Here is an 18,002-nt window from a genome sequence, read left to right as displayed (position 1 = left end):
GGCAGCAGGAGGGGCCCGGGGGCCCCGGGCTGCCGGGGAGGGTGGCAGCGGCAGGGCTGAGGGCGGGCCCGCCGTCGGGGTCCACCGCCGTCCCCGGGAGACCTCGGAGTAGGCGCCCCGAGGCCGTGAGGGCGAGGGCCCGCGGCGCGGCCGGCACTCACCAAAGCACGGCGCAGAGGAAGAGGCAGGAGCCCAGCGCCAGGAGCCGGCGGGGCGGCTCCCTCATCGTCTCCCCCGTCTACCTGCCGCGGCCGGGAAGAGGCGGCGCATCCTCCCCGGCAGAGGGACGGCGGGAGAAGCGCGGGCGGCGGCGGAGGAACGACCGTTGGAGCGGCCCCTCCCCCGCGCGGCGCGGCGCGAGCGCGGCTCACGACGCAACGCGGCACACGGCGGCGCGAGCGCGGCCGTTACTGCCCGCCGAGAGCGGCCCCTCCCCCCCCCCACCCCCCTCCGCCCCTTATCCCTTCACGCGCTGAGCTGGAAGGATACGCGTCACCCTCCCCGCCATTCCGCCACGCCCCCGAGCTCCGCCGCCACCAATGGCCTGCGCATTCGGGGATGGCCCCGCCTCCCATGTTCCCGTTGCCGGCGCAGATTGGCTTCTCCCCCTCCAGCGCGGCGGCGAATGAAGAGAGCGGCCTTCTCTTTCCCCGCCCCACCGAGGACCCCTCCGAGGTGTCCGCGCGAAATAAGCCGTTAAAGGGAAATCGCCATAGTAATAAATGACTGCTGACCGCAAAACCCGAGGCCTCCGGACGCGCGAGGAACGTCGTTACCTCCGGTGCGAGGGACATTTTAAGGAACAGCGCTCCGACATGACAGTTTTATAATTTTTATTTTTTTTAATCAGGTTTCTCCGCGGGCTGCCCCACAGAGCCGACTACTGATTGGTGTCGGCTGAGGCCCCCAGCGGAAAAAAAAAAAAGTCGCTGAGTGGGCGGGGCAACAACCTTTCCCAGCGGGCGGGGCGGAGCGCGGGGGCTGCTGGCAGCTGTAGTTCCGGGCGGGAGGGGGGGCGCGGAGGGATCCGCCATTTTGCAGGCGACCTGAGGGGACCCGTGAGAAGTTGGGCTCAGGCCTCACCCGCTGGCAGCCCGATGGCAGTCCGTCTCTTGTTTATAGGCACAAGGGGTGCCAGAGAAGCGTTTAAGGTGGTTTTGTGCATATTTAGTCATTGTAGGAGCAAGAGCTGAGCCAGGGTTTGCATGGAAGCCGGCCGGGCGCATCATGAGGCCCACAGAAGGAATGCTTTCTATGGAGCCGTGCACAGGACCTGCCAGCCTGGCCAAGCCGTGCTGGCCCAGCATCTCTCCCCAGCTCCACAGCTGCCTGCACAGACCTTCCCCATTTCCCTCCCTGGCACTACCTTCCTTCGCTCTGATGGCTGGGGCTGGTGGACTCCTTTTGGGAGATGCGTGGGGGAATAGAGGCCAGGCAGCTGTAAGCATGATCTTGGCATCCATGGGTGCCTACTCCCAATGTGGGACAGGAGAGAGGTGCCTTTGCTAATACCGGCACATTTGCGTAGACTGGTAGAAAGACACAACAGTTGCTACCAAAACAGTAAGGATTTTGTAGATAGCCAGGCCTAAATCTGCCCATCTGAAGCATGTTGTTGTAAGGTGGGCTTTACACCAAGCTATGGTAGCCAAGAAAACCATCCTTACAACTTACTTATGCCAAAAAAACAGCTCAGGATTGGGGTTCCTGCTGCCGCCACGTGATCAGAGCCACGGCGAGCATTAACGTGTGCTGCTCTCCCAGCCCGCAGGGCATTACGACAGCCCTGAAAGGCACAGGTGGATTAGTCACAAGCACGCCCTGTTGGAAACGTGCACATGTCAGGACTCTGAACAAGGAAGGACAGCTTTGCCCGGGGGGAGGTATGGGAAGGGTGTGAATCACAGCAATCCATGCAGGAGCAGGGCCTTCCCAGGCCACAGCTGCTGTTTTTCCTACAGGAGTTCCAGCCCCAGCCCCACAAACTGGCCCTTATGGCCATCCAGGAGGACTCCCAAACAGGAGGGGGTGCCTGCAGGGCTCGGCTTGGTGCTGCCGAGCTGCAGGATGGCGTGACTGGAGTCAGCCAGCTGCGAGTAAATGTTCCCAGCCAGCAATGGAAAACTCTGGAGAGTCTTTGTGTCTGTTCTTTTCCTGATTTTTCACCCTGTAATTTTGTGCTTTCATCAACACTTGGCATCCCCCGCCCTTCCGAGAGCTCCGCGTGCCACAGACAGCAGACAGGCCTGCATGCCAACATGTTAAGGGAAAAGGGAGAAGCTCCAGCTTTGTGCCCCATGTCCACACAGGTTGGGCTTTAAATCCCCCTGGCCGGCAAACCACGGTCTGCCCTGTGACAGAAACAGGCTGTCCTGCAGTGCCTGAGGAGGGGGGTGTCACAGGAGGATTCCAGACAGATCCCTGCTGTGTCTCTTTGGAAAATGGGGGAATAACAGCACAGGGGGCAGCGAGCCAGGGTGCAAAGCAGCACCCGCTGCCCCATACCTTGCAGCTTAACCAGAAGCCTGGCTTGGAGCCGCTGAACAAGGCTGTGACTCGGTAAGTTGAACAGGAGCGAATGGCTGTGCAAGTCACTGGTAGGTTTTGGAAGAAGACCATGGGATTTAATGTGAACCTCTAGCAGAGGAAAATGGTCTCGCTAAACCACAGTACAGATTATACCAAGATGAAAGTGGCCAGGAGGGCGGCTCTGACTGTGAGCAGCTTTGCTTTGTGTCCCTGGTGCAATTGCCTGCCACAGAGCCCGCGGGCAGCTCTCCCAGCGAGTGAGCAGTAAGCCCAGCTCCCCCAGTGCCGCTCAACTCCCTCATCAGGTCCTGTCACCCCAGGAGCCGGGATGACACAGGAGCACCCCAACTGGTTACGGCAGTGAGGCGCGTCCTCAAAAACACTAAGCAGCTGCTTGGTGGCACTGGGGGGGGGGGGGGGGGGGGGGGGGGGGAGCCAGCACCTTTGCCATGAGGGTTTCTTCAGCCTTGTGCAGCTAAGACATGGCACAGTGGCAGTGTGGATCCACGGCTGTGTGGGCGTCTGACTGTCTTTGGGAGGGTTTTGAGCAGGGATACGGTGGGGGGGGGCCTGGCTGTGCCTCCAGGGATGCACAGCAGGGCCAGGCCCAGAGCAGCACAGGTGCAGGAAGAGTCTGTGCCCAGGGGCATGCTCAGTGGTGGGAAATTCCCCAAATTCCCCAAGCCGTGGGAGCGACAGCGTACATCCTACCTGCAGCTGTTTTAACCATGTCAGGGAGTGCCCCAAAATCTCCCCCTTTGGGGCTGGAGGGTGCCACAGAGAGGCAGGGCAACGTGAGCTTTGGCTGCAGCTGCCTCCTGCCAGGACATGACCCCCAGGGAGACACATAGGACTCTACTCCTTCATGGATGCTGCTGGAGTTATAGTACCTTCCCCTTCAAGTGAGAGCGGTGTGTCGGCACAGGGAGATGCCGGGCAAGGCGTACACCTGCACACCACCCGGCATCCTGCCTCTGACTGATGGATGCACCCGAGTCCACCTCACCCAGCAGGCAGAGAGCACTTCCCCATCCCACCAACACAGCCTCAGCCACAAACTCAGCGTGTTGGGGGTGGCCAGGAGCAGAGCAGTAGAGAAATCCTCCCACAAAGCATTGGAGATTTAAACAACTGCTTAGCTGTCTGCTAGAAGAGCTGGTAAACATTTATTAACCCACTGCTCAGTATTTCTAGTCAGAGCACTTGCCTCAGCACTGGCAGGGGATGCTTTGCTCAGGGCCATGCCACAGCTTACAGCTGGGACCATCTCCATCATCAGGCTCTGTCGTGCTCCCAGGACAGTAATTCCTCCAGCCTCCTGGCCAAGAGCTTTTTCCCAAGAGGAGGGGAAAAGGCAGTGAAGCCACACTTGCTCAGCCCATGTGGCTGCTCTTGGATGGCACAGCTCCCGCGCGCTACAGTCCCGTTACCAGCTGGGGATTAATCACATACAGTTTAGGCCAAACACAGCTGAAGAGCTGTCACAGAGGACGGATCATTTCAGGGGAACCATTACAGTGACCAGGCAGGATTCCAGAGAAAAAGCCTCTTTGAGTCAGTCCCCACCAGGTACAAGCATTCACCTAAAGTTCCTGGTGCCATCAGCCAGACAGAAGTCTTGATTCATCACCTCTGACGTACCTGCATACCAGCACTTGCTAAGCTTGTTTCTCAACCGCTGATAAAATGAGCAGTATAATGGTAAAAAAGAATCAGAGATTACCCAATCTCCCAACTAGAACCCATAATTAACCCCAAGCCTAATGTACTGTATGGTTATCTGGGAGCAAATATTTGCATGGGGTTCTCAAAAAGTGCTGCATGTTTGCAGCAGGGTCTTGGCTTTCTCTTGGCCAAATCCCGGGATGAAGTGAGCTGGTGCAGTTCCCACGGAGGGCAAGCCCTGCCATGGGCCTGAATTCGAGCCACCACGTCACCCGCTGGTGGACCTACCTGCATCCCCTGGGCGGGGAGAGCTCTCCATGCCCACAGTGTTGATGTGCAGGCACAGAAGACTGTGAGGCTGGGTCGTGGTGCTTGGCACCCCGGGCAGGGAGAACTGGAGGTGACCACCCAAGGGGCACATTGATGCGGAGTTTCTGAGTGGGAGAAAAGAAGAGGTGCTGCTGTTTTACCTGCAAACCCTGCACAGCGAGGGGGCAATGCTTGCCCATTGCACTCAAACACTCAATTGGACCTCCCTCAGAGTGTTGTAGAGTATCTCCCAGAGATTCGGAGACTGAGGCCGTGGAGCAGTATTTGACTTCTGGAGAAGATCTTGGGTTACACCCTGGGCCTTCGTCTTGCAGCACTTTCCAGCATTTGGTTGCTGCAGATGCTAAGCCTTCTCTCCCATTCATCCCTATCTACTCTTTACAAAGGCTTCTTGTTTTCCCAAGTGGGTTTTTTTAAATGTGTGATTTAATTCGCACAAACTCCTTCCTCTTCTGACTATTGATCTTGGCTCTTTACTGGTTAAAATAAAGTAAATCTTTTGTAAGCAGGTTCTGACAATGCAACTTTTGTCCCTTCCAGACACAATTTCCTGTTTAATTTCCTGACCGTTTCTTATTTAGCAAGGAAAAGCTGTAAATTGCAAGATTGCTTCAGAGAGCTTCCTCTGACTTTAGATGAACCGTTAACCACTTGCAGGAGAGAATCCAGCAAACCAGTGTAAAACTTTTTAAAAATCCTGAATTTCTTTTATTTCTTCTGTGATTCACACTGAAGGGAAACAAGCTGTGCAGAAAAAAAAAGGGGGGGGGGGGGGGTTGGTGTGGAATAATTTTCCTTGCAAAATCAAACAGGAGCAACACTGCCTCCAGCTGAGCTGATAATTGCTCTTTCATCACTCAATAAACTGTCTCCAAGATATGGGCTTTTTGGGGAGGGTTTCTGCAAGGTTTCACCCCTGGGCTGAGGCAGCAGAGACCGTCGGTGGAGTTTGCACCAGTGATTCTGCTCCTGCCATGCCTCTGCCGTGCTGTCCTGCAGGGAGGGCCATGTGTCTGCGGTCCCCAACGCAGGTCCCAGATATCCCCCGGCGCAGACACTGATTCCCTCTCCTGCGCCTCTCCTTTGCATCAGTTAAAACCCGGACAATGCTATGCCGGGGCTGCTGGGCTGTGACTGCGGTCACAGCGACCGACCGATCAAACTGCAGATACTCACAGGCCGGGTCACCAAAATGCTTGCTCTGCACAAAGCCTTGTTAGGTTTACTTAATGTAGGCCAGCGTGGGTGGGTGTGGGCTGGCGCAGCGGTGTGCGACGGCACCGGGGAGCGGCAGGCAGATCGCCTCTTGGCAGGCAGGGATGATGGCACGCAGTGACACTTGGCAGGTCTGTGTGACCTGGTGTAGGAGAGCGACTGCTCTGATCTTCAGCCAGCCAGCCCCAAATCCTGCTTGAAAGAGCCCTGAAATCTGGCATGGGTAGATGGTGGCACAGTCCCATGGCTCCCAAAAGCAGCGATGGAGCCGTGGCCAGGACCACCTGCGGCAGGCTCAGACCCCTCGCACGGCTCTCGGGGCACAGCTGGGTCCAGAGAGAGATTTTCTCCGCCTGGCTCCGAGCCCCCTCTATAGTGGCTCAAGAGCTGAAAATCAAAACTTTAAATAAGATTAAGAAAATTAATTGAAATGGGAATTCCACTTTTGAAAACATTTGTATTCGGTTTGCTCATTTCCTGTGGCTTCGTTTCAATTTTAACTTTGCCTAGAAATAGGAGACAAAATTACTGCTCCAGCGGGGATGCCCAGGCAGGGTGCAGCAGGAAGCTGCAGCATCTCCTGGCCCCGTTTTGGGACCACAGAGCCCCTGCACAACAGAAGACATCATTTCCTACAGCTGGTGCCTGGGAAAGGATGGAAAACGGCTTCAAGGAGAAGGGCCCAACCTTCTCCTAGCCTGGCTGGCAGGCGTTCAAGGTGTGACCTTCAGCAGCATCTCGCCTCGATGCCGTGCCACCGGTGCAGAAGCCACTGCCCACTGCCAGATGGAGAAGACAATGCAGTCAGCAGCTGAGGAGCTGCTCTTGCCATTTGGGAGGGGCTGATGGAGCGGGGAAAGTCCAAAGGCTGCTGGCAACTGAGACACAGAGAATCAAAATTAACTCTTGGTCACACGATGTAGTTTGGGACCAGGGCTTCCAGTGGGGTGAACCACTGTGGTGGGTGCCTGCTGGTCCCCCCAGTGCTTCCCGGCAGCTGCCGGCTGAGCTCCCCTGGGAAAAGGAAAAGCAAATCTTGCTACAGAAATGGCAAAACTTTGTGATGGAAGTGTAAAGTTTTTCTGGGGGCTTTATTTCTGGGAGGACAGCATGGGCTGAAGCTGCCCATAAGCACCAAGGGTGAGCGGAGGGGCCAGGAAAACACCCAGTGCAACATGGTGCCAGGTTTCCTCCATGGCTCCATGCAAATTGAGACCAAAGTGGGCAACATCGCAGGTGCGTGATCTGGCAGGACGGCATATCCGTGGCTTTCTCAACACAAAACCAGGCCCCCCCATACACAGCCTGGGGCTAGGAGGGCAGCTGGGGCCCTGGGGCGGCAGTGCCAGGAGCGTGCCGGGAGCGTGCCGGGCATGGTGGTACAGCCTGCGCGGGAGCAGCAGCACCACCGCCACATGCAAGCAGTGGGGGTGAGAGACGAGAAGGGCTGTCTGGGCACACATGAGGAACGCCATGGGCTCAGCTGCTTCCCTTCCCCTTTTGCCGAGTACTAAAATAAACTAAATTCCCACCTGGCTCCATCCCCTCCGTGGCAGATATTTGAAAACAGGGAGGCGGGTGAGGGGGTGGCCTGTAGCGGGGAGTGTCTGTCACTCCTCGGGGACTCACATGCTCGCAGGGGAACATGCACGTCCTGCAGGACCAGGACCAGGGGACCCTCCTCCCTGTGTTTTGGGGTAGGATGAGCTCGTATTGCAGGGAGAAGCACTGCATATGTAAAACACATGTCGGCCCCTGACATCGCACCACTCTTCCCAAGAGCACGGGCTCCTGCTTGGAGGCTTTAGGTAGATGTTCTTGGGAAGAGGACAGGAGGGGCTCCTGGAGCAAATATCTCCTCCGAAACTGCTGTGTTTCCAGGCTGAGGCCATGCTGTGTTTGAACAAATGCTTCTTTACTAGTCAAGTGGGAGGGTGAGCACAGAGGAGAATCCTTTCGCAGCGCACCAAGCCAAAGCAGTGATTTACAACCTCTTTTGATCTGTACATGCCACATTTTTCCCCAGCTGGCCTGTTCGCATGCGCCTTTTCATCCAGTGTCCCCTTCTCCATCTATTTCTGGCTTGCTTTGCACCTGCACAGCTACAGAACAAACATAGCCCCTGGGCAGATGGTAAAAACCTCGTTATGAAACAGTGGGTCTCTTCGTGCCTCTCTCTCCGCATCCCAAAGCTGCAAGGGGAGGGAAGTGCCTGCCGGACGAGGCTTGGCATGATGGAGAGCTGGCACTGGAGAGCCGGCATGTGGCTCCAGCAGCCACCACCCTGGTAACCAGCTCTCCCCAATGGTACATTGCTTTTGCCCTCTGGGGAGTTGGGTTTTTCAGTGTTTTGACACCTGCAGCTCTTGATGCGTTTTCACTAACTGTGGCAGGGCTGGATCAGCACTTCACATCCCATCCCCACGCTTCAAATTCGGTGCTAAACAAAGACAAACGGAGTCAGAAACCACTCAGCAAAGTTTTGTTCTGGAGCCCCAGCCATGCTCTGCCAGGTATCGGGGGCACCCATGTGAACCATAAGACCCTCCTCACTCCCAAATCTTGAATCTCAGACATTTTTCACCTTCCATGACAACCCACGCTCAGGTCCCAAAGGCAGGTTTTAATTTTTCACCCCCAAGGTCTGGTCTCCTGCCTGTGTCTCTGCATTAGGGACGTGCCACGTATGGCTGAGGGTTGAGCTGAGCTTACCTGGAGAGCTGAAGTTTGGACTCATCCCACCCTGGAGCACCCTGCAGGTGGCAAAGCACATCGTTGACTTCATTTTTGCCTGCAGTTTCCTAGTTTGGGTTGGTTTTTTTTAAAGCAGATTAAAAACCAAAAACATCTTCACTAGGTGACATCTTCACCTTCACGGAGTTCCCCTACAAAATGGGACCCTACTGACCCACTGCCCTGGAGCTGGGCTGGCTTGTCCCTCTCCCTGGAGCCCAGCGTGGGTGGTGGGGAGGGTGTTTTGCCACAGGGGTTCACCGATCCGTGCTGACCGCTGGGGAATTCCAGGACCGTGGGAGCTCAGTTTCGCAGCCGACCCAGAGACTGTGTCTTCCAGAGGTCATGTGCCTGCAAGCATGTGCCTTTCCACATTGCATCTCTCCTGCCCCAGCTCCTCAACACAGCTCCACAGCAACTTTCCCATCCTTCTCCCCCTGCAGCAGGGTCAGCAAATCCCAAACTTCACCCTGGCAGATGCTGGTCCAGCCTGGGCTCCTCAGACCTGATCCCAATTTCCTGGACTGCTCTCCCCAGCCCTGAGCAGCATCACTGGGTTTCTCCAGCAGCCTGGGTACCTCCTCATCTCAGCTCATTGCCTGGGAAGGTACTAGTTTCCCCCTTCCCTGGCTGCTCTGCCTCCCTTCCCACCACCCTTGTGCCCCCCCCTATAAGCCTCCACGTCTTGCCCAGCCTGTCCCTCATGCCCCTAGGATGCTGCCACAAGGGAAAACAGCAACTCACCACCATTTAGGTCCTCTCTGTCCTGGTCAGGAGCCATTCACCCGGGAATACCTCCATGCAGTTTCCAGCAAGGTCCTGGTTTGTGCCCTGGGACAGGCTCCTCTCCATAGGGCAGGTTGTGCTCTGGAAATGACCTGCCTGGGACAGAGAGTTCTGACACGGTGACATCCCCACCAGGAGCTCCTGGTGCTCCCACACTGTCCGGCCTCAGGACGGAGACCCACGGGGATCGTGGCACAATCCCTGCCCTGGCTGCACCACCAGCACTGCGGCACATGGCCAGGGCCGGTGGGGCCTCCGCTGAGCCCGTATGGGACAGAGCATCCATCACCTGAGCTTGCAGGGAGGTTTCCTGGGTGGTGGAAGATGCTGCAGAGGGCAGGAGGGCTCAGAGGTCTGGGCAGCTTCAGCTGGGTGGGCAGGAGCTGTGCCTGAGGGGGCCCAGGAGCATCCCTCGGTGGCATGGGCTGCCCACGGCAAGGGCATCTCTGCGCAGGGGATGCCACTGCTGGCTCACATGCTGCCGGTGGCCCAAGTCCCCCTGGGACCGGGATGCGGAGCTAGATCCAGGAAATCCAACATGCATACAGGAAGGGAGATGCTTGGGAGAGCTGGAGCAGCACCAAACTCCCCCATGCCCAGGCATACCGCTGTGGGGGACCCCAGGGCAACCAGCCCCGCATGCCCCAGTGTCCCCCCACGGGGCTCAGCCCAGCTGCAAGGCGCTGAGCTGGTGTCATCCCACTCGTTGCTGGGGGCTGGAGCCAAAAAATCCTTAAATAGGTGATTGCAGGCGAGCAGATGCAGCCGATGTTATGGGGCCATTTAAGGCAGGAGACGGTCTCTGGGCATGGAAAAATTCAGCAGCTGGAGCTGTGCCAACCTCCCCCCCCCCCCCCCCGAAAAACATTCCTGTGGAGGGAGGCGGCTTCGGCTCCGGGGTCAAAGGGGGAGGCTGGGGGATCGCTTGGCAGAGAAAAAAAGCCCAAGCGTCCATAGCTGCGCTTGCAGGCAGCCCCGTCCGTGCCCCTGCCCCAGGCCCGTGGAGGGACCCACCTCCGCCGCAGCAACCCGGGACACGCAGCACAACCCTTGCAGGCACCGCTCGCTGCAGGGGGATGGCAAGGACGAAACGCACACCGCAAGGCAGCCTGCAAAGCTGCTGGCACCATTGCGGACTTGCAGCTGGGACAGCCCTATCCCCCAAGGGGTGATGCGGGTGGGATGCAGGGGAAAAGCCCCAGCCCAGGGACATGGAGAGGTGCAGGATCCACCCTCACGCACGCAGCCTCAGGCAAGCTCAAACCCTAAGCAGGGTGTGCTGTTTAGTTATTTCAAAGCCTGCTTCTCTGGAGCACAAGTGATGGTCCAACCCTGAGGAGAAGCAGACACACCTGGAGGCAGCCCCAAGCCGGAGGTGGGGGGGGCAGTGCCCTCAATACTTTGATATTCAAGAATCTCCAGTGGAGGTCTAGATCAGACACACCTATTTCAGTCCCAGCCTGTCTCCTTTTCCAGCCTTCCTTCCAAACAGCTTTAGCAGTGTATTCAAACATTCGGAGCCCGGCAGACACTAAACAAAGCCACAGTGGGATCCCTTTGTAAAGGGCAGGGGACAGCCAAGCCAACAGGTCCTCAACATACACAGAGTTTGTAGCGTTGTGACATCCAGCTCCTCATTGCTGTATTTCAGCAGAGGGTCTCAAAGCTCTCACCACCTTACAGCCTCTCCAGAGGCCAGTGGCACTTGGGGACACCTAATCGTGAGGTGAGGGAGGTCTTCTTGCATGGAATCCAGAGCGGGAATTAAGATGCTCAGAAAGAGCTTTTGCATCCTTGACCTTAGCGACTGCTTGTCCCCACCAAGAGAGCCCCACTGGCCACGTAGCCCCAGGAGGGCTGAGGGGTGACTCCACGGCACACGTTCCCCTCGGACGGTGACGTGGCGGGTCCCATGGCAGGTCCGGCTAGGACTGTTGTGCAGGCAGTGAGTCATTCCCCTGCAGGCAAAGTCTGGGCCACCCCGGCAGGGCTGAGCTGCCCTTTGGACTGCGGGCAGTACGTTCACACGGTGGCAGAGCAAACACTGTCCCCTCCTGTGGGGACGTGGTGCCAGCGCAGCAGCGGCAGCTGCTTCGAGCCGGAGCCCGTTGGCGTCTCCCAGGCACCGAGTGGGCGCCAGGCCCCGTGGGTCTCGCCACTGGGGTCAGTGCTGCCAAGGGTGCGGAGCCAGCGCCAGGGTGATCCCCTTGTCTGGTGGCTGGGCACCCCGTGGGGGGCTACAGCTGCTGTGCTGGCATCTCCCAGAGGGGCTTTGTTTTGCCACCACCATGGCTGGCATCGCCCAGCACGGCTCGGGGATGCTGCGAGTCACCAACCAGCAACAGTCTCCCACCTCTCCCTGCCTCTGAGGGGGACTTTGGTGGTCCACAGCAGAGGAGATTTCAAGGGGCACAAGAAGCACCCCTCACCTCTACTCTCCCCCCTCCACTGGGGTTTCCAGATGGGCCTGACGACACTGAGGCAGCATCATGCCCCAACCCACTCTTCCAGTCCCCAGAGCATCACAGTCATGCACAAGAGCCCAGGGACAAGTCAAACCAAACCTGCCATAACCCGGCTGCAGCAAGAGCACAGCGTTGCCCTGCCCGTGCCCATGGGAGGTGGCATCCCTCCACCATGGTGGCCGTGGCACTTCTCAGGGGAGCAGGAGGGGTGCACTGCCTCCGAGCTTTTCTCTTGTACACCCCAGCTTTACTCTGTGACTTTGGGAGAGTGACATTTTGTTCCAAATCTCGAGTTCCCAGGCCTTGGGCTTTAAGGCAATGCCAGCAATCGTGGGAGCTGGCAGCACTCCCCTTCCCTGTGGGCACCGGCTTGTGCACACGGAGGCACACGCATGGCTCCGTGCAAAGTGTGGGAGGGGGGGGCTTTTAGGTAGGACAGCTAAAACTGAGTCCAGCTCCATCCTGGCTTGGCGGCTGCTGGCTTCACCCCTTGGCATGGGGTACCTGCATGGGATGAGCAACCAATCCTACCATCCTACCCGGCGGAGCAAGTGCAATGATATGGAGCTGGGAGGTGGCACTTTTTAGATGTCACTGTGGGTTGGCTCAGCCCGAGGCCCCCCCCGAAGGCACACCAGCAGTGTGGGGGTTACCTGCTGCTCTGCACGTATCTGGACGAGGTGGGGTCCTGCTTGGAGACTCCCCCGCGGTCGGCGCTGGCTGGCTCTGGCCTGTGTGAAGGGAAACATGTGAGGGCTCGGGGGGGGGGTGGGGAACAACCATCAGCTCTTTCGCCTGCTCCCACCGTGACAGGATGGCCACGAACGCCCCTTCCTGAAGCACAAACAGGGCAGTGTTCGGGGCTGCTCTACCCTGGGCTGAGGCCTCTCGGGAGAGGCCAAAGTAAGCAGTTCCTCCGCAGCAAACACCTCTCTGGGGCTGGGAAGGCTCTGACCTGAGCACAAACAAACACACGCTTAAGGAAAACGCCTCCTGCCTCCGCAAAACCTTCCCTCGTCCCTTTTTGTTCCCTGTTCCCCTTGCTGCACGCTAGCTCGGTCCCTTCGGCGAGGGGATGGGTAGTGCAGGAGATGGGTGTCCTTGCAGAGCCGCACCTCTCGGCCCCTGCTCAGCCAGCAGCTTCTCCCTTTCCTCCTGCTCCGCTTCTCTTCGAGGGTGTCGGCAGGTTCGGGGAGCAGGGCAGGACCAAGCTGCAAGCAGCCAGGAGCTGCAGGGGGAAGGTGACCCGTGCTCGCAGCAATCACATCCACATTCCCTGATGTGGGTGCTGGAGCCTGGTTTGGCCAGAAAAGCAGGTGTTTCTCTGGGGCGGGACAGGGAGTGGGGCTCATGACACAAGCTGGGGTCACTTGCCGAGCCGTGAAGCTGGATGTACACGGGTTATGTCCAAGCAGAGACCAAATCCCACCGACCAGCTGTGCCCTTCTTGACGGCCTCTTCAGGATGGCACGCTGGGGTGCAGGAGGGTCCCCCAGCTGCCCTTTGCCACCACACGTGGGCACAGCCGGTGTGGGGGCCGCGGCAGGACCAGCCTGGGCCGCGGCAGGGAGCATCCCTCCTTCCCGGCGGTACCTCCTGCAGCTGCCAGCCCTGCCATTTTGGGACGGGGACAGGCAGAGCGAGGCACCCCCAGCAGCACCTCCATGCAGAAGCCTGCGCGCCTGATGAGGGCCGTGGCACTCAGGATCCTGACATAGAGCTGGGGTCACCCCCCACCCCCCGAAAAAAACCCAACCCAAAACTGACTGCAAGGAACAGCCTGCTTGCAGGGAGAAGGGAGAGCAGCCCCAGGGAGGGGGGTGGTGGTGTCTCAGGCCTGACGGTGCCCCCCCGCCCCGAGCACCTCCCGCGGCGCAACACCCCCCGCCGCGCCCCAGCCGCCTGTTCCGGGGGGAGCGGCCCCGTTCGCCGGCGGCTCCCGCCGGCAGGTGGCAGCCCCGAGCGCCCCGGCGTCCTTTGCGCCGTCACCGGGGCCCGGCCGAGGCGGCGGGGCCGGGGCCGCGGGTGCGTGTACGGCGGCGGAGCTCCCCCCCACACACACACTCCCCGCCCTCCGCCCGGCCCGGGGAGATGGAGCCGGTCCCCGGGCGGCGGTGGCAGAAGGTGCTGTACGAGCGGCAGCCTTTCCCCGATAACTACGTGGACCAGCGGTTCCTGGAGGAGCTGCGGAAGAACGTGCACGCTCGCCGGTACCGGTACCGGGCCGTCGTCTTCCAGTCGGGAGCGGTGGTGCAGCAGCTGTGCAGCGTCTGCGTCTTTGTCGTTACCTGGTGGTACATGGACGCGGGGATGCTGAGCCCGCAGGGGCTTTTCGGGGCGGCCCTGGTCACCTCCCTGCTCGGCTACGTCCTCTTCGACGCCGTGGACGGCGGGGCCGGGCGGCGAGAGAGCGGGAGGACGCGGTGGGCCGACCTGAAGAGCACGCTGGTGTTCGCCGCCTTCACCTACGGCTTCTCGCCGGTACTGAAGACGCTGACAGAGTCCATCAGCACGGACACCATCTACGCCATGTCGGCTCTCATGCTCCTCGGCCACCTCATCTTCTTTGACTACGGTGCCAACGCCGCCATCGTCTCCAGCACGCTGTCCCTCAACATGGCCATCTTCGCCTCGGTGTGCCTGGCCTCCCGCCTGCCTCGCTCCCTCCACGCCTTTGTCATGGTCACCTTTGCCATGCAGATCTTCGCCCTCTGGCCCATGCTGCAGAAGAAGCTGAAAGCCCGGACGCCCCGGTGCTACGTGGGGGTGACGGTGCTCTTCGCGCTGGCGGCGCTGGGGGGGTTGGCCACCGTCTCCAGCGTGGGCGCCGTGCTCTTTGCCTCGTTGCTGCTCGCCATCTCCTGCCTCTGCCCTTACTGCCTCATCCGCCTTCAGCTGCTCAAGGACAACATCCACGGGCCGTGGGACGAGGCGGAAATCAAGGAGGACCTCTCCAGGTTCCTCATGTAGGCCTGGCCCAGGGGGAGAGGGACCTTCTGCTGTGAGCGGTGCAAAGCTCCTTGCTGGGGGACAGCGCTGCGGGGAGGGCACCAGCCCAATAAAGCCTCTCACACAGCAACGAGGACCACGTTTGCGTTACCCTCAGCATCTGTTTCCGGACCCAACCCGCTTGGTTTTGGCAAAGAAAGGAGCTGCACCCCGCAGAGTGGCCGGCCCGTGCAGCAGCTCGGGGCGCAGGCGAGTGGGACAGTGCGTGCTCTGGCCACACAGACCCATACCTGCGTTTGGGAGGGGGCAGGGTAGGATGCATCCCCCGAGCAGAAACACCACACAGAAACACACATCTGCCTCAGATGTGCCCCACGACATGCCCATGGAGGCTCTCAGCCCCAGGGACCTCGATGTGCGCGATGGGGACTGACAGCACTTGCCCGGGAGGGCTGGAGGGGAAGGGGGCTGCGTGGGGGTCACTGTGGGTGGGGTGGAGGTGCAGGATGGTGGGTGCTGCAGGACCGAGCACGAGGACACCTGGGATGGGTGCGGTGCAGAGCCCTGCTCACCTGCACCCCGCTGGTCACTGATGCCAGAATAGCCTCACGACACTGCCAGACACCACGCTATCCAAAATCCGTAGGAGAGTGGGGGTGAAGAGGCAAAAGATGCCTTCCTCCCCTCCTCTGACCCCCTCCCAGAGGCAGATCTGGCCTCACCGCAGGGGCAGACCCCAAGCCAGAGGGACGGAGCTCAGCACGGTCCCCTGTAGGTGCACCCACCAGCTGGGGAGATGCTGTGACAACGGCAGGGCCCACCAAGGTCCTGTCCAGCACCATCTGTCCAGCGGTTGTCTGTCCGGCACCGCACACACCGCAACAGAGGGCGCTCCCGGCAAAGAAGTCCAGCTGGAGGCCAGGCCAGGCCAGGATGAGCCAGCCCCGGTGCCGGGAGGGCTTCCTTGGTTGCGGTGCTTTCCCTTTCCCTGCTCCCATCTGGGACCGTCCCTTGGCAGCCTGGCCCTGCTCTGGGTGCCCCAGGGAGCAGAACCCACCGGAGCCAGCACCACAAGAGGGAAGGGATGGATGCACATGCCTGCCCCAGCCGCACCTCGTGGGGATGCATTTGACATTACCTGGGTTTTTAGGAAATTTTTCTCTTTTGGAAACCCAACACTGCAGAAGTGCAACTTTCTGCTTGATTTGCCCCATGCCTTTGAGCGCCGGCATCTCACCCCAGCGAGCGGGCACTTGCTGCGCGCTCCTTGGGCTTTCTCGGAAATGAGCAACCCCCGGCGGAGTCCCCAACACCTCCAGTGCTTTGTTACGGCTCTTGCCAAGTGTTAAATGTTGCTGTTGTCGTCATGGTGACGACTACATCTCATTTTGGTTTTAATTAAAACCTGCAGAAGTTTAGAGCCTGTGCTCCAGTCTCGCAGGGAGCACAGAGTAGCCAGATGCTCACAGTCAAGATGACATTTTTTAGCTCTTTGGAAAGAAGACTTTTTTCACAGGGAGGTTTTCCAGAAAGCTGCTCAGCGACCGGGACATCCTGACTTGTGCTGGACTAATGCCATTGTAACGCTGCTGTCACAGAATCCATCGGTAGGGCAAGGCTTGAGCGTACATCAAAAGTACATTAAATCTAGCCTGCCTGGCGCCTGATGTTAATGTCTGTCACGGTAGAGGCTACAAGAAAGCAGAGTTTCTGCTGCACCCACTCTCCCAAGGAAAAATATTTCCCCCAAAATACTCTTCACAAATTCAGACTCTCAAAACCAGCTCTGGGTTAGGAAAAGTGCAGACATCAACTACCCAGACACACCAGGTGGAGACAGGCACAGACTGCCACCATCGCCTCAGCCACAGCTGGAACCCAGTGGATCACCTACGCAGATCCCCGGGCTTTGACTGACGCAGCAGGCCCCATCCGCCCTGCTCCAGGCAGGATGCAGGATGTGTCCCATCCAGCCCACTGCAGGCGGTTTCCTGCCTGCCACAGCCCCAGGCCTCTCTGCTTCGCCCAGCTCCTTCTCTTCACCTCCTCCTCAGCCTCAGTCCTTGCCCAGAGATCCTCTGGGGAAAGGCTTAGCCCTCCCTTTAGCTTACCCACAGAGATACCTTGCTCTCCCTAGTCTGGGAGATGAAAACGTAAAGCCCGGTCCATGGCCTGGATGTACAAAGGGACTTTGAAGGAGGGAAAAATGCAAGACAGAGAGACGGGGGGAGGAGAGGAGGAGACGCAAAGGCCAAGTGGAGTTTCCCTAGGACTTCTCTGACCTTTTTCTGAGGATGCATGCTCTGCAATGCTGCTGAAGTTATTTAAAATGTTGAATAAATGGCCATTATGAGTATGTCTTCATGCCTGAGGTCAGAACATCCTCTACAGAGCAAAACTTTGCCATAGCTCTGTGCCCAGTTCAGTTGGATGCCCTTTGAGCATTTGCTACCTGAGCATACCAGTCTGTGGCTTCTCTGATGAAGCACACGCTGAGACCAAAGAAATAGGTCCTTCTCAGTGTGTATGCAACCAAGTCATCATAACCCAGCTCTAAAGAGTTAAATGTTACTTTGCATTACAAGGAAGTGCAGTTTCTTTCTCTTAAGTTTCCAAGTCCACTGAGATTGAGTACTTCAATGCGACATTTTCTTTTGATTTGAAGCTGGCCAAATGCGAGTAATTGTAAACTGGCTGGGGATAAGCCTTACTCCTGGGGGAGCTGCTGACACGTGCCGTCTGGAATCTCCATCTATGGCCTCTGCAGCAGGGAAAGGCAAGTGTCAGCCACCCACACCGTGCTGTCAGGGGCCCACATCCCTCCCCACGTGGGAGACTGGATCTGGGAAGCCTGAAAAGAGTGAAGCTTTAGTCTTTGAAGGTAAGATCTTTGTATCTCTTCAATTCCCACAGTAATCACTAAGCTTTTCTCAGCTTTGTGATGTGAGAGGCAACAGCAACAACATGAATGATCAGGAAACCAAAATAGGATTTTAGTCCTAACCCATCCATTGAAAAGCAGCCTAGGATGCATAATGCCACCCGCTGGTGCAGCACCCTTAGTTTTCTCCACCTAGCCACCGAATGTATACCATTGCAAGGTGGAAATAGCACAGACAAGGTTATACAGATTCTTCACAAAAAGTCACCCCGTGAGTTGATGCTAAAGAATGTGCCAAGGTTTCCCAGGAGACCAGTATCTTTGTCTTTCTACTTAAGAGATTTTAGGAACAGCTACCAGAAGACCGTGAAGTTCAGAGTCCTGTTACCAACAATATTTTTTATCAAATACTTCAGAAGAAGGTAAAGATTTCTGTGAAAGGTTTAACA

General features: G+C 58.2%; 2 protein-coding genes across 5 annotated transcripts in view; one reads left to right on the top strand and one right to left on the bottom strand.

Annotated features, from left to right (window-relative positions):
- SUCO (SUN domain containing ossification factor) overlaps positions 1–414 on the bottom strand; it is a 42,684-nt gene extending 42,270 nt beyond the window's left edge. For all 4 annotated transcript variants that reach the window (XM_049809299.1, XM_049809300.1, XM_049809302.1 and 1 more), the window contains exon 1: positions 162–414. In XM_049809299.1, coding sequence (XP_049665256.1) covers positions 162–226 — 65 coding nt within the window. In that variant the 5' untranslated portion in view covers positions 227–414. The remainder of the gene's footprint in view (positions 1–161) is intronic.
- A 13,304-nt stretch (positions 415–13,718) lies between these two features.
- Positions 13,719–14,946, top strand: PIGC (phosphatidylinositol glycan anchor biosynthesis class C). The gene has a single exon (XM_049809337.1). It carries the CDS (start codon positions 13,815–13,817, stop codon positions 14,691–14,693), a length of 879 nt encoding a protein of 292 aa, XP_049665294.1. The 5' UTR covers positions 13,719–13,814; the 3' UTR covers positions 14,694–14,946.
- Positions 14,947–18,002: the final 3,056 nt, after the last annotated feature.

The sequence above is a fragment of the Accipiter gentilis genome, chromosome 8 (genome assembly GCF_929443795.1).
Source record: "Accipiter gentilis chromosome 8, bAccGen1.1, whole genome shotgun sequence".
Classification (NCBI taxonomy): domain Eukaryota; kingdom Metazoa; phylum Chordata; class Aves; order Accipitriformes; family Accipitridae; genus Astur; species Astur gentilis.
The sequence above is the reverse complement of the archived record's forward strand: the minus strand, read 5'-3'. Positions and strand labels throughout refer to the sequence as shown.